Source organism: Asterias rubens, chromosome 19 (genome assembly GCF_902459465.1).
Source record: "Asterias rubens chromosome 19, eAstRub1.3, whole genome shotgun sequence".
NCBI lineage: Eukaryota > Metazoa > Echinodermata > Asteroidea > Forcipulatida > Asteriidae > Asterias > Asterias rubens.
The window spans coordinates 10,185,166-10,200,067 of NC_047080.1; the positions used below are offsets into that span (position 1 = coordinate 10,185,166).

The 14,902-nt window shown below is 39.9% G+C and overlaps 2 protein-coding genes across 2 annotated transcripts in view; both read left to right on the top strand.

The window, feature by feature from the left end:
- LOC117303357 (centriolin-like) overlaps positions 1-7,652 on the top strand; it is a 35,288-nt gene extending 27,636 nt beyond the window's left edge. Inside the window, exons 36-46 of the mRNA XM_033787526.1 lie at positions 38-280; positions 867-1,050; positions 1,577-1,665; positions 1,852-1,935; positions 2,166-2,306; positions 3,410-3,601; positions 4,315-4,440; positions 5,027-5,218; positions 5,657-5,794; positions 6,444-6,540; positions 7,504-7,652. Coding sequence (XP_033643417.1) covers positions 38-280; positions 867-1,050; positions 1,577-1,665; positions 1,852-1,935; positions 2,166-2,306; positions 3,410-3,601; positions 4,315-4,440; positions 5,027-5,218; positions 5,657-5,794; positions 6,444-6,540; positions 7,504-7,607 — 1,590 coding nt within the window. The 3' untranslated portion in view covers positions 7,608-7,652. The remainder of the gene's footprint in view (positions 1-37; positions 281-866; positions 1,051-1,576; positions 1,666-1,851; positions 1,936-2,165; positions 2,307-3,409; positions 3,602-4,314; positions 4,441-5,026; positions 5,219-5,656; positions 5,795-6,443; positions 6,541-7,503) is intronic.
- A 1,951-nt stretch (positions 7,653-9,603) lies between these two features.
- On the top strand, positions 9,604-14,831 carry LOC117302866 (ribosome-recycling factor, mitochondrial-like). Its single transcript, XM_033786826.1, has 6 exons — positions 9,604-9,693; positions 10,612-10,857; positions 11,491-11,637; positions 12,493-12,611; positions 12,967-13,058; positions 13,674-14,831. Exons 2-6 carry the CDS (start codon positions 10,662-10,664, stop codon positions 13,912-13,914), a joined length of 795 nt encoding a protein of 264 aa, XP_033642717.1. The 5' UTR covers positions 9,604-9,693; positions 10,612-10,661; the 3' UTR covers positions 13,915-14,831.
- The last annotated feature ends 71 nt before the right edge of the window (positions 14,832-14,902 follow it).

Sequence of the window (14,902 nt, forward strand, 5' to 3'; positions counted from 1 at the left end):
ACGTTTAAATATACCTCCTTTGTGCTAACACTCTCAGGAACTCAAAGAATACGAACATCAGAAATCTGAAGCTAGGGCTGATTTATCTCAACTCCGCTCATCCGTCGAGAAAACTAAACAGTCCTTAGCCCTTGCCATAGATGAGCATCGGATCAAGCAAGATGCATTACACAAGCTGAGGATAGAGGTTGAACAGCACCACCTAGAGGTAGATGATGGCCAACGTCATGTGGATAGAGTCCAGGCAGATGTGGAACAGGAGGAGAATAGACTTTCAAGGGTAAGGGATAAAAATGGCGTAGTCTTGAATAGTTTTTTTTTTTCTCAAAAAGTTATGATATTTTTTCGCACATTGGTAGGTGGTGACTTATTGGCAATTGTGACGGTTGCTGTGGTATTCTTTGCTTCACTGCACGTTAGTGCCATGTCACAGGGCAGCTTTTACAGGCAACTTTGAGGCAACCAACTGCAGTGCATGCTACAGGACTACTTTGGTAGCACCTGAGTCATTTTTCAAACAATGTCTTACGCTCCCCAAGAATAATATGTGTATGTGCCTGGAATGCATGATCCCCAGCTGCGTTGTATATTCTGGGCACAAAACTTGAGTGGAGTCGAGGGCTCGGTTTTACAAGGCACTAAGATTCATCTGAAAGTGAGTTTCCAATGTCACTATTGTTACATCAAACTTTGCTAAGCAATTAAAATTGATTCGCTCTTAAGATCAATCTGAGCTCTTTGTGAAATAGACCCCCAGGTCTACCAAGAGGGATGTGGTGCGATGAGAGAGCCAATCATGTGACAATCAAGCAGCAGCCACTCTTTTGGACCAGGCCTCAAGATTTTGATTTTGTTGTTTTCTTCAGATGATTGGAGGTCTGACTGTGGAAGCAGAGCATCTCCGCTCCGATATCGCCATCAAGAATCAGGAATTGGAAGAAGCTCGGCTTAGACTTCATGATCTTCATTCTAAATCTGAACTGGAGCATCAGCAGCAGCAACAGAACAAACAGACAGTCAATGACCTACAAACAGAGATCGCTGAACTTGGTAAGACCAACAAACAGACAGTCAATGACCTACAAACACAGATCGCTGAACTTGGTAAGACCAACAAACAGACAGTCAATGACCTACAAACACAGATCGCTGAACTTGGTAAGACCAACAAACAGACAGTCATTGACCTACAAACAGATCATTGAACTTGGTAAGACCAACAAACAGACAGTCAATGACCTACAAAGACTTCCCTGAACTTGGTAAGACCAACAAACGAGACAGTCAATGACCTACAAACACAGATCGCTGAACTTGGTAAGACCAACAAACAGACAGTCACTGACCTTCAAACACAGATTACTGAACTTGGTAAGACCAACAAACAGACATTCAACAGATCGCCGAACAAACAGATTTTGACTAATCCATAGTATGGCCCTCACTCTGATGTATACAATTTACAAAAGAAATATACAACAAAATATTCTTCAATTCAGCAAAACGATTGTCTTCCTATGGGCCAGATTTGTGTTGTAGACTTGTCACGTATTTATATTTCATGTTTCCATTTCAGAGGATGGGGTTAAAGAGCGACTGGAGGAAAAGACTAAGCTTGCAGAGGCTCTCAACTTCTCACATTCTGAGATTAACTCACTCAGAAAGGTAAAGAAAACTCAAATAACAGTTTATAGTGCAAACATGTTTTAACGGGAGTAGAAGAAAAAGAAATTGCAAGTCCTTCAGTTTAACCACTGCACCATAGTTCTTTGGGATCCACACACAGGGATTGAATTGGATGCAAAAGATTTATAGTGACTCTTACTCATACGTCTTTGATAATTTTCATAGGAGAAGGAGACAATGGAGAAGCGTTTATCTGAGATGGCATCCCAGCTGGCTTCTGGCAAAGATCGTCTTCACCGTGCCAAACAGGTGATATATACAGACTTCTATCTACTTGTAAAACTGTTAGGTTTTGTGGAATACTACCGTTGAAGTAAAATTAGTAACTTCTCATCAAGCACATCCCACTGAGTGATCTTGCTGAGTTTCTCAACAATTTTGTGTGAAATTTCTTTGCAAAATTGGCATACAACGTTTTTGCACTGACACGTTCAAATATAAACTAAAGTGTGTTTTGTGACTGCTGGTTATTTCTTCAGAGTTTCAAAGAGAAGCAGTTGGAATATGAACAAGATCTACAGGAAGCCAACCTGACCACTAACGAGCATTGTACACGAGCAAATAGACTCAGCTTTAAACTCAATGAACTCAAGGAACAGTATCTACAACTCAAATCACAGGTGAGTTGCATTATCCTACAAAAACCCACAGTCAGCTAACGAGCATTGTACACAAGCAAATAGACTCGGCTTTAAATTCAATGAACTCGCGGAACAGTATCTACAACTTAAATCACAGGTGAGTTGCATTATCCTACAAAAACCCACAGTCAGCTAACGAGCATTGTACACGAGCAAATAGACTCGGCTTTAAACTCAATGAACTCAAGGAACAGTATCTACAACTCGAATCACAGGTGAGTTGCATTATCCTACAAAAACCCACAGTCAAAGTATGCCTTTGGTTTTGTGGGCCTGCTGGATGGTTTTTCTTCAGAATGTCATCATTTCTTAACCATTAACAGCTTGAGTTATTCCCAAATCATACTACAAAATTGTTCCCCTAAAGGCAAAGTATACCTCTGGTTTTGTACCTGTTCGAATGAAGATATATACAATAAAACTATTGGCCTGTGAAAATTTTGTTTCCAAAGGGGGTAAAGTTGTTGAGACACTGCTGAAAATCTAGAGCGGTTATGTCCACGCAGGAAGAATATTCCATACTTTGAATACACAATCCGAGAAATTATATTTTCAGTAAAGCTTCCCAGATTCAAAATGTCTGGGATAAAAAGTGATACAAATCTTGTTCCAAAACCGTAGTACTTAGAAGTGAAAAGTTTCTCAAACTGCATTATACTATCCAAAGCTGTTGTAAGCTTCTACAAGTAAGTTTTTCATTTTCAAAGTCATTACCAAACCTATACAGACCCTTTTATTCCTTCAAGGAAATTTTCGGTCCAGTACCATTCTTCTCCTCAATAAACCCAAGTCTCGACACTCCTGGGGTGACAGGTCTTTTTTTTTCCAGCTGCGCCCGCATTTCTGGAACTCTCTACCACTTAATCTTAGATCTTGTCTATGTACCACAAAATTCAAAACTCTTCTCGAAACTTATTATGTCACAGGTTTCCAAAGACAAATTTTGTTGTGTCTGTTTTCTTTTTGTTAGTTTTTGTTTTGTTTACTGTGGCTTAGAACACCCAGCAGGGTGAATGGGTGCGCATTACAAGTCTTTATTGTTATTGTTATTATAAGTTTGTACAATCTTATTGTTTTTCCAGACTACGAGAGAGTTAGAAGAAGAGCGGAAAGCTACGGCAGATGCCTTAGCTAAGCTGAGAGAGATGTCTAACAAGAAAGATGAAGCATCCAGCGTAGATGGGATGTCTGACTTAGAAGAACTTGACGATCTTCAGAGACAGAAAGCTGACCTGACAAGACATCTTGTGCAGCTACAGTCAAATATACAACAGGTAAGATAATAAAAATAATAATAACTTGTTCTTTTAAAGCGCATTTTACAATAACCGTATCAATGCGCTTTTTATTAGTGCCCTGGTCATTGGGCCAATAACATTCCTGTGATCTTTCTCAGCTCCCTTGGGAGCATGCAGCCCTGGGTTGCCGTGGTGGCCCCCAAAGGATTTTGCAAACACAACATCAACCTCTACCCTCGCAGGTACCCATTGATACCCCTGGGTGATGAGAAGCAATTATAGTGAAGTGTCTTGCTCAACGTCACAAGTGTCATGATCGGGATTCGAACCTACACCTCGATGTCTAAAACACCAGAACTTTGTTTTGATGCTCTAAACCGCTCGCCAATGACACCCCTTATAGTGGGTGCAAAGATTAGCTTCCCCGTGTCGACCTTGGGTGCTCATTCTGGGTGAGACCCTGACAAGAGCTAATCGAATGATCACACTCGCCCTCTTGTGGTGACGTCATGCACCTCGGGCCAGCCGCAAGTGACCCGCTCCACAAGCAGGGCACTAGGGGCTGACCCAGGTGAGCCCCTGGAATGACGTTAAAGCTATTCCAACGAACCGGGGGCAGAACAGGGTCGACACGGGGAAGCTAATTGAACGCACCCATCATTGGAATGTTTAACCTTTTTACAAAGAAACAAAAAGTAGCTGTGATGTTATTGTTGAGTTGTTGATTGTTGTTGTTGTGTCCTCTTCAGGCAAGATTAGATGCCTCCTTGATACGAGACGGGGATTATCTGCATGAGATGAGCGCATCTGAAGACAGTCTCAGAAGGCAGGATAAAGAAAGGACTAAGATGCAGGAAGAGCAAGATAGACTCAAGGTAGTTCATTCACCCCTCTCTCTTCCCCACTTAATCTTCCCCACTTAATTAGGACCTCCTTTACACTAGATCCAGAAAGGTGGATCAGACCCGGATATCTGATCCCCAATGTGGATTAACGGCTAGTGTAAGCGCAAAAAAGCAGGATCAGAAGCGAGTTAAAATCCTGCAATTTTAATCCACCTTTTAAGGAGGGTTAAACTGTGCAATGGGTTGATCAGATCCAGTAAAGTGGATTCGAGAAACAATAGTAAAGGCAAATCAGAAACCGCAATTTATTTCCTGGATCAAGCAATGGTAAACTCACAGGCAGTGACACCATAAACCACCTGTTTACGCCTCAAGAACGTTTGATCAGATCATGTTGAAAATGCTCATTCCAAAACCAGTACGTCGTAGGCAAACTTGGGTCTGCTTTTAATAGACGAGTAACGTAATCTGTGTGCTTTGTTTTAGTTAGGTGGGACTTGCCTGTAATAAAGCTTTCTGTGAAACATTTTTAATTTAATCCCTCAAATTTCACTTTGCTCCTTGGTGTGACGCAGAACTGACTATTGAATTTTAGTTTGATTTCTTTACTATGCAGCTTCAAATACGTCAGCGTGTTTCCCGTCAGGCAGACATGCTCGATAACGTCAAAGAGAAAGCCAACTCAACTCTAAATAGTCTGAAACGGAAGCTAGATAATCTGGAAGACCTTGTCACAACAAACTCAGCTACGACAAGAGCGATCTCGGGATTAAACCCTGGGATGGAGGGCGATACTTCTCTGAATGAGGTAAAGGGATTTGTTATCCACCTGAAGAAAAAAATAAGTAAAGATGGAGACCAATTGGTTGCAACAATCGTAATTCTCCATCCTCCCATGGTCGCAGACTGGAGGGTTATGAGAAAATTAATTTAACAAGCCATTGCTATGTAAACCTAAATCAGATTTACAGACAGATGTGTAGACAACCTGTGATGGTTTCTTTAAATGTTTTGTAGTTGTAAAGGTCAAAATGGATGTCCTGTCTTTGGGACAATAATGTGAATTTGAAGTTGAATTTGAATAAATCTCTTTATGAGCTTTGGCAGTTCTGAGAACTATTCTTACTTCTCAGAACCACCACAGCTCTTGCAGAGATTTATTACAATGTGTATCCACAAACCTGGAGATGACCTGGAGATTACTATATTCATAGTACTAGTATTTTCTTGTCTTTGTTTCCCTCAGCATCGGATTTCCTTCTCGGTGAGTGGATCGGATCTTTATCCACAGCATGACACATCAGTAGACAAGACGTCACTAGACAAGATGTCATCAACTCATGAGAGACCTGTAAAGGGAATACTCAAATCAAGACATCATGAGGTAAGGCAGCAATCTCCTAAAGGCACTGGACACTATTAGTTTTACTCAAAGTAATTCTGAGCATACTTGGTATTGACAATGGAGAGCTGTTGATAGTATAAAAATTGTGAGAAATGGCTACCTACATGTATGAATTAACATAGTTTTTCAGAAAGAGGTTATTTCTCACTCAAATATTGACAGACATCAGGCCTGAAGCCTTTTTTCAGGCAACTGAAAGCACACAAATTTGTGCGACACGGGTGTTTTTTCTTTTGTTATTCTCTTGCAACATCGATGACCGATTGAGTAAAAGTTTGAGTCAAAATTTTCTCATATTTGTTATTTGATGCGTATGTTGGGATACACCAAGTATGAAAATACTGGTCTTTGATAATTACCAAAGGTGTCCAGTGGCTTTAAACAGTGGTCCGCTGTAGTGTAACGAGAGGGATACGAGTGCTTGGCAAATCTATAAATCCTTCGACTTGATTTCAGAAACCACTGGGGACAACTCTAACAAAAATCTCAAAAACTAAGTCCAAAAACTGGGAGAATGAAGACAAATTTGTTGGTTAACAATCATCAAGTGTATGTAATAGCCCACGTAGAAAGACATAATTTATTATATGCTCCTTGATTACAACATGCCTTACTCTCCTGTTTGCAGGTCAGCCAAAAATCAGTCTCGCCCCCTCCATCTCGGACCTATTCCAGCCAAAGACATCGACGAACTTCCCCAGTCAGGACCGAGCAAAAACCTACTGGTAAGAACTTATTTTGGTTTTAGGTTTTAGCTGCAGTAATTAACTCTCTTTCTTTGAGCCTGATGAGAGAATCTGTAACAATCTTGGCCCAGTTTCGTAAAGCTGTTAAAGCAGAAAATACTGCTTGACAATTTTCTTTGGCGAGCAAAAATGGAGTGGGCACCTGTCACAGCAATGTGAACTTACTGTAATTTTGGATGGTAACCCATTTCTGTTAAAGCCATTGGACACTTTCGGAACAGAAAACAAAAGATTTACGAATAACTTACAGGGTTTACAGAAGGTAATGGTGAAAGACTTCTCTTGAAATATTATTCCATGAAATGCTTTACTTTCTGAGAAAACATTAAAACAGTATAAATTCCCGATACCGAGAATTACGGATTTATTTTAAACACATCATGACATGGCGAAACGTGCAGAAACAAGGGTGGGTTTTCCCGTTGTTTTCTCCCGACTCCGATGACCAATTGAGCCTAAATTTTCACAGGTTTGTTATTTTATATATAAGTTGTAATACACGAAGTGTGGGCCTTGGACAATACTGTTTACCGGAAGTGTCCAATGGCTTTAAAGCAATACCTCTCTGTGCTTAGCAAAATGTTGTGCTTGCAAGCTTTATGAAGTTGGGCCCAAGGCACAACTTCATGGCTCTGCTTACCGTAAGCAAAGAATCTGCATACAGAAGCAGGAAACTCTACGCTCACGTCAAGTGTATTTCACGGGATAGCAGTGAAACTTTGTTTGTGTGCGTGTGACCTCGCTCACACTGCTATCTGAGACATTCAGCCCTTGCACAGCAAGCAGAAAAGTGGTGATGGTGAGCACATAATTCGATGCTAAGCAGAGCCATATGCAATTGGGCCCAGCATAGCATATATTTTTACATTTCACTTACTTTTTTGTTTGTTTATGTAGACTGCAACACAAGACTCATTGACTTCTTGTGTTATTTATATGTAGACTCAAGGCTGAATGACTTCATGCAGTCACTGCAACGACTGAAGGAAGAGAAACTTGCCCAGCTTGAAAGCTCCACCTACAGAAATACTTCCACGCTTTCCTGACACATTACAACTTCCTCTGGTTTGACAGAGAAACTTAAAACAAATCTCAAAACTTCTGTCCTAACTTATATAAAGTTTGAGGCATTGCATGGTGAGGTATCAATGTATATTCCGTTTGCGGTAGCACCATGTGTATACCCACTTTACTGTGTAGATTTTTGTTCTTTGCAAACTTGGTCATGCTTTTTGTTTTATTGGGGAATTTGGGAGACTACTCAGTTCTGAAAAGAACTGTCCTGCCTATGAACTACGACCTGGGCGTAGGTAGAAAATTGGTTGGGACTACTATTTTTGTTTTAGTGGATGGAGGGGACTTCTCGTTATTGACTTCACTACCGCGTGAATTGAGTTCTTAATTCGTTGGTCTCAATGTTTTCGTCAGGAGACTAGCTTAGCAAACAGGTTATTTCACACCATCTGCATAAAGTTTATGATTTATACATGTTGTTTCAGTTTCTTATGAATGGTTTCCATTTTTATGTGACAGACTTCAAATATTTTGTTCTTTTGCTACCTCATCTGCCCTACATGAGACCCGAAAACATTGCAGATTGTTAAGTATTGTTTTCAACAATTTATTTTATAAATTGTTTACTGCAGTGTTTCTGCCAAATTAAGAGGGAGTTATATTGTTTATATGAGACATGAGAGTCACTGCTGACAGAAACCTGGTTCATACTTTCTTCCAATGGACGCAATAATCAGTAAGTGCCAAAACCAGTACACGCAATAATCGGTACTCGCCAAAAACCTCGCTTTCGCAAGAAAGTATGAACCAGGCGACTGAAAGTCAGGGATGAGATTGTTCAGACTTTTGGCTGAATTCAGACTTTTTATGTCAGCCTGGTGAAGAAAATCAGACAATATTTGTTTCCACAAATAAAGAAATCCTGCTCATTGGTCTACTTCTCTAGTGCTTTGGATACCGTTTCCCATAACCCCCTGGGGTTTCCAAACAGTAGAAATGGCATCATTTCAACATACCTTTGATTTGTATCCAAGTTTCAGACTTTTTTGTTAGAAATGACTCTCACCCCTGGAAAAGTATAGGATCAAAATTTTAGGAGACATGTTGAAACAATGACATTCCACCTTTTGGTAACCCCTGGAGTTGTAGGTTTCAAGGAGCTTCTGAGAACAGAATCCTCGGTGCTAGAGAAGTAGACCAAAGAGCAGGATTTATTTACATCTGAACAATTTATGAGCTTTGGTTATTTTTTGTGACCCAGCTGACATAAAAAAGGTCTAAGTTCAGATGTCAAAAATTGTCTGGTGCTCTGTTATTTACAAAACTACAATTAAAGTGTATGCAAGTATTTATATTCAAATGAATTGAATCTATATTTTGGCTGCCCCAAAAACTTCCACTCTCTAAAATTTCCTAGAGTTTTATATAACCGGAAAATATAACCGGAAAATATTTTGAATGTTGGTGTATTTCTGTTGATCTTTTTGAAGAAAGTAAAGAAATTATTTTGTTTTTTATTGTACTTTCTTAAACCAAGCTCTTTGGTTACCCTGTGGTATGATGTATTTAAAGTTTCCCTTTTTGGAGGGGGGCCCGGGATTGCATCAAAACCGCCATTTGGCTTGCCTAAAACCATCTTTACTCCATTCGTAGGCCCTGGAAATATAAAGTTGGTTGAAATGAAACACTTTGAGAATATTAAGTAGCTTGATTGTGACTTATTTGAGTGGAGGGATATGATATTTATATTTATTAAATAAATGAATTTAATGAATTTAATGAACAATAAAAAAGTTGCCAAAATTTGAAAAATAGTTGAGTGTGTTTGTTTCGTCTACTTGTATGTGTCTATTTTCCCTGTGTGGCAACTTGGTCTAATGTGACCGAGATAAGTCTTAAAGATTTATATGATTCACGTTTAATGACTGAAAAAATGTACCATCAGGCTTATCTATAAAACTAGCGCCCTCTACCATGAATTTGTAAAGAAGGATATCATTCCTCCTGTGAGCGAGAATCTAGCTTGAAACAAGACTACATCAACATCAAAATGGCGGCGCCCAGTTGCAGGAACACAGGTGGTAAAAACGTGAGATAACATCACACATTGACACATAGGTTGGTAGACAATTAAAGTGAACTTTGACTTAGGTCTTGGATACTCTTTTTGAATGCTTGCCGCTCTGTCAAATCATAGAGCAAAGGAACAGGTCAAATTTATGTGACTGAACTGAGTGAAAATTAAAAAAACAGTCACAAACGAAACGAGGGCATGCATGGTCAGTTAAGTGCTTAGCATGCAGCAGTGGAGTGCAGTGTGAGTTATTTGTAAAATTGTTTGAAGAAGACATGGAAGTTCAGTAGTGTTGTGTTTGTTTATAAATTTTGTTTAAATGGTCTAACTCTAACATCACAAGGTTGGATGGATGGCCATTTAAAGGGGAGGGGAACAGTTAACAGCTAACCTGGGGGGGGGGGGTGGGAGGGGATGGATTGGGAGAAGGCAGTAGTGGTGCTGCAGCTGGGCGTGCTGGGTGTGGGGGCAGGCAGGTCATGCAGGGGATAACTTTCCGTATGGCGCCACCACTTTTTCACTAATTTTTACAAAAAGGGATATCTCATTGTTGAGGTAAATTAGGTACTAAAAAACTACTATATTATTTCATATCGAATGAAAAAGTGGTGGCGCCATACGGAAACTTTTCCCATGCAGGTGTCGGCATCTAGTCGTCACAGTGTCTTGCCTATGCGATAAAAAGGTAACCCCCATCATGGTTGTCGTCGGGAGGATGTGCGGCCATGAGTGAAGATGGAGGAGGTAGAACTAGAAATAGTGTCATACTCTGTGTTCTTCCTCCATGCTCTGACACCTATTTTGACTATAATGGGTCATTTAGTAACAATAAATCACATATTGTAGATAAAAATTAAATAATGTTGCATTTTCACCATGTATGGAACTTACAATTTTATATTTCTTTAGATAGTAATAATACACATATGTGAATGTTTGTGTTTGTTATTTTCGTACAGAAGATTAATTCAATCAATGTAAGACCGAGTGTTCCAGTGATTGTTCTTCTACAATGGCTGCTGGAATACTCCACCGTACGATTCTCACTCGCATTGTATCTCTGAGTAGCTACCAATTACATCAGCATAGAAGTATTCAATCAGTGGCTGTATTCTCATTAATAAGACGTTTTAATTACCGCCGAGAAGGAAGTCATGTATGTACATCAAGACAACTTCATGGATCATCTGCTCTCAGTGCTAAGAAAGGTGATTTATTTGTGAGATTGTTTGAAGAAGACATGTTCAGTAGTGTTGGGTTTGTTTATAAATGTTGTTTAATAAGAAATGGTCTAACATCACAAGGCTGGATGGATGGCCACTTGAAGGTGAGGGCAACACTGAACTGCTTTGGGCTGTCGACATAAACCAACTGTCACCAGGGCTACTCCTGGGCCTGAAACAAGGTTATTCCTTTACACAGTCGGTAAGCATCCAAGGATCGTTTAGGAGCCTGGCTGGTAAAGCAGAATGCACTACCTTCCCAAGTAATTAAGGACAATTCTTTAAAGGCCTGACGTTTCAACACTAGCAGAGTCTTTTCTGGGCCGGAAGATTACAGCCCTGAGTGGCTCTCCGATGAAGGCTTTTCAAACACAGTATCAATCTCTACCCTTCGCAGGTACAGTGTACCAATCTTTGGGTGAAGAGAAGCAAGTATAGTAAAGCGTCTTGCTCAAGGACGCAAGAGTCATGACCGGGATTCAAACCCACACTTGAATGACATGAATTCAGTTCTCTAAGCCACTCGCTCGGGCCATGTCTCCTTGGTAAGCAGTTTGCAACAGCTAACGGTAATTCTTTTTTTTTCTCATGCTTTTTCTTTTTAATTTCTGACACCAGGAAGGAAGCATCAGACTAAAGTGGATGTGAATCGCTCCGTGGACGACAGCATTCTTGATTTACAAGATGTTCACCAAGACATGAAGACGGCAATGGATGCCCTCAAACAGAGTTATATAAAGACACTGAACATCAGAACTTCACAGGGTGAGACTTGCATTGATGTCTGTGCCATTCTTATTAAGGAAGTTGACGGTTTGGTTTGCAAGGAATGGTTTTGAAAACCCTTTGCCACTGAGATCCCACAGTCTACTGATACGCCTCACCAGGACTACACAGAACACTCACACATAATGGGCAACCCACACATAACCCTTAGCCCTCCAACTGCAGTTCTATTTTCAGGAGAACCAATCAGAGCAGTGACTGACTTAGTCTTGGTGCAAGATGTCTTGATGAGTACTCAACACTACACACACGTCGCGACACACGTGGCGACTATACCGCCAAAATCCGTGCAATGTGTGAAGGCGATCTGGAAGTTTCCCAACAGCCCCATTATTGTTCGATGGTAATGTGCGCGGATCGGAGCGGGGGATCGCGATAGTATAACGAACAACAACGTCTTGCACCAAGACTATGACTGACTCTACACTGAAACCTCTCCCTACAAATAGGCCCACATCTATCCCAATCTTCAGTCTCCCTGACGATGACTAGAGCAAGCTAGTCCAAATGTTGAGACCAATCAGAACTCACTCTGCAGTAGTGAAATTATCAATGAAAATTTCCCTCTCCACTAAGCTAAAGTAGTAGTCCCGACCGATTTTCCTACCTTCCACCCAGGTAGTTCTTTTCAGAATTGAGAAGTCTTGAAAATTTACTCCTTGGTAATATTTAGAGAAGTCTCCTGAACATCCCAAAAAAAAAAAAAAAATGGGTTATTTTGGTTACTTTACTAAGGTGTGAAGAAAAAAAGCTTTTTATTTCAAAATACTGAGTGTTGCTTTTCCACATTGTTGCATTTTAGGTTGTTTAAAGTAGTACTTTTTTTGTCTTCAGGTGTTTTGGATCATATTCAGGTTTCTACCAACGATGGGAAATTTTCGCTCAACCAGCTCGGTCAGATTACTGCCAAGAGCTCCAATATGATGTCTGTCAACATGACCAGCTTCCCCGAGGTAAACAAACAACAGTCAACAACAAAGTTGTTTGTAGTTTCACAGTGACAAATGTATTCACTGTTGTTTTATTGTAAAATTTCAACAAATTTGATCTATGGTAGAGTGACACCATGAGAAATATTTCAGCGCATCACGAGTGCCTGTTTTTACTGCTGTCTAACAGGCTGTGTTAGGCTCCCCAATGCTCGTTACAAAGTCAGTTTTTAAGTTAATATTTGTTATGAGTAGTTACGAAACGTGTAGCTTCCCTTTAAATAATCACATGTTATCTTGAAATGACCACAACTTGTCTTGAAATCAAGTCAATATTACATTTATTTGACTTTATTACTATGTTTATGTTTTTATTCAGGCTACTCAGGCAGCTGTTAAGGCCATCAGGGAATGTGGAATGAACTTGAATCCGCAAGTGACAGGTTCGCTCATCCAAGTTCCAATCCCCAAGTAAGTTACTTTGATCTTTTCTTCTTGGCTACCAAATGTCATCCATATTTCATTTAATTTATTCTGGATATGAAGCCAAGGACTTTCAGAAAAGCGAACTTACATGTAATCACTGCACTAGCCATGGAGAAAGACAAGAAGGAAATACCAGTTTTAGATGTGGGAGGAAAACCCAAGAGAATTATTCCAGAGAAAACCCCCGCAGTCAAGTGAAGTAGGGACTGAGAACCCATTCGACATAGTGAAGAAGGATCACCACGGTCCAGTGGTTAGACTGCAGGACTTGCAATCAACGGGTTGTGGGTTTGAATCCTACCAAGCTAACCGTGGTCCAGTGGTTAGACTGCAGGACTTGCAATCAACGGGTTGTGGGTTTGAATCCTACCAAGCTAACCGCTGATTTCACAATGACTAGAAGAAGTGTTGTAGCTAGTTACTCCAGAAGATGGTCAGAGCATACTGACCAAAATGTCGAGCAGAAACACTGGCTCTTTTCAGAGCCAGCAATACTCAAAAAGAGATTTTACATAGTGTCACCGCAAACCTTACTTACTTTATTTTCCAATTTTCACTATGCATGGCCTTAAAGTATTATGTATTTTCTTCTTATTACAGAGTAACTAAGGAGCACAGAGAACAGCTAGCTAAACAAGCCAAAGTTATGTGCGACAAATCCAAGGTCTCAGTGCGTCAGATACGCAGTAATTACATCAGTAAAATCAAGAAACATAAAGACTCTGCTTCTAAAGACACTCTCTTCATCCTAGAGAAACAGATCGGACAAATTGCCGACGTTACCATCGAAAATGCTGAGCAGCTGCTGACTGGAAAAACGAAAGAACTTTTAGGAAAGTGATTTTTGTTTGTCTAAGGCCCTTTTAGAAACGACGGCTTTGAGTCGGCTTTGGATTCGGCTTCAGGCGAGCTCGGTCCCGTGGTTGTATTGACAGTTGCGCGTGCTGTGCGTATACATACTCAGGGCTTCAGACGAGAGGACGGAGTCTGAAGCCGAATCCAAAGCCAAAGCCGTGGTTTTGAAAGGGACCTATACATTTTGGTAACGACCCGAAAAGTTTTTATCCGAAAAGCCTACTTTTTATAAAGTTGATTGGTTGTAAGCATCCTGCAAAATAGGTTTCACTGAAGTGCCCACATTGATAAGAAATCAAGAAAAGTATTTCAACAAATTTGAACGTTCTTTTGGAGACTTGGGGATTGTATTTTTATGGTGTCTGTTCACATCACAAACGTTGATGGATGTGACATTCTTGATGAAAATGTCGTGGTTGTGTTTTCCTGTTTTCTCAACATGTAGACACGGTATTCAGCTGTAACTTTCACATGTAACTTTTATTGTAGGCCAATCTTTATTGCAAATTTTTGGCTTTAATCTGTGACCATACCTTTGAATAATATTGTGACGATCGTTCAAAAGAAGAAAAAAGGTTGACTATAAGTCACATGCATGAATTATATTGAATAAGTATGATCAATGGTATTGGAATAACATCAACTTTTTGAGATCGGCCAGGTCAAATAATTTTAGTTTCCTTGGGGGTACAGCATTGTTTTCAAAGAGGGAAAATTAAACGGGACTAAAGTGCATGTTAAAGTAACAACACATTTCTTTAAAACGATATAGATGTAAATCCCTATGTGGTTTAAAAAACTATAATGTTTTCATCATGTATGGAGAATTGGAGGTAATGTAAAAAAAAAAAAACATTTATGCAATTACAAAAAAAGTGTGAACACAATTTCTGTCTCCTGTGTAGTTTTTATCCATAAGCAATTATTTTTGCCTAGTCGGTTTTGCTCTTAATTAAATGGCCATTTAGTTAAGG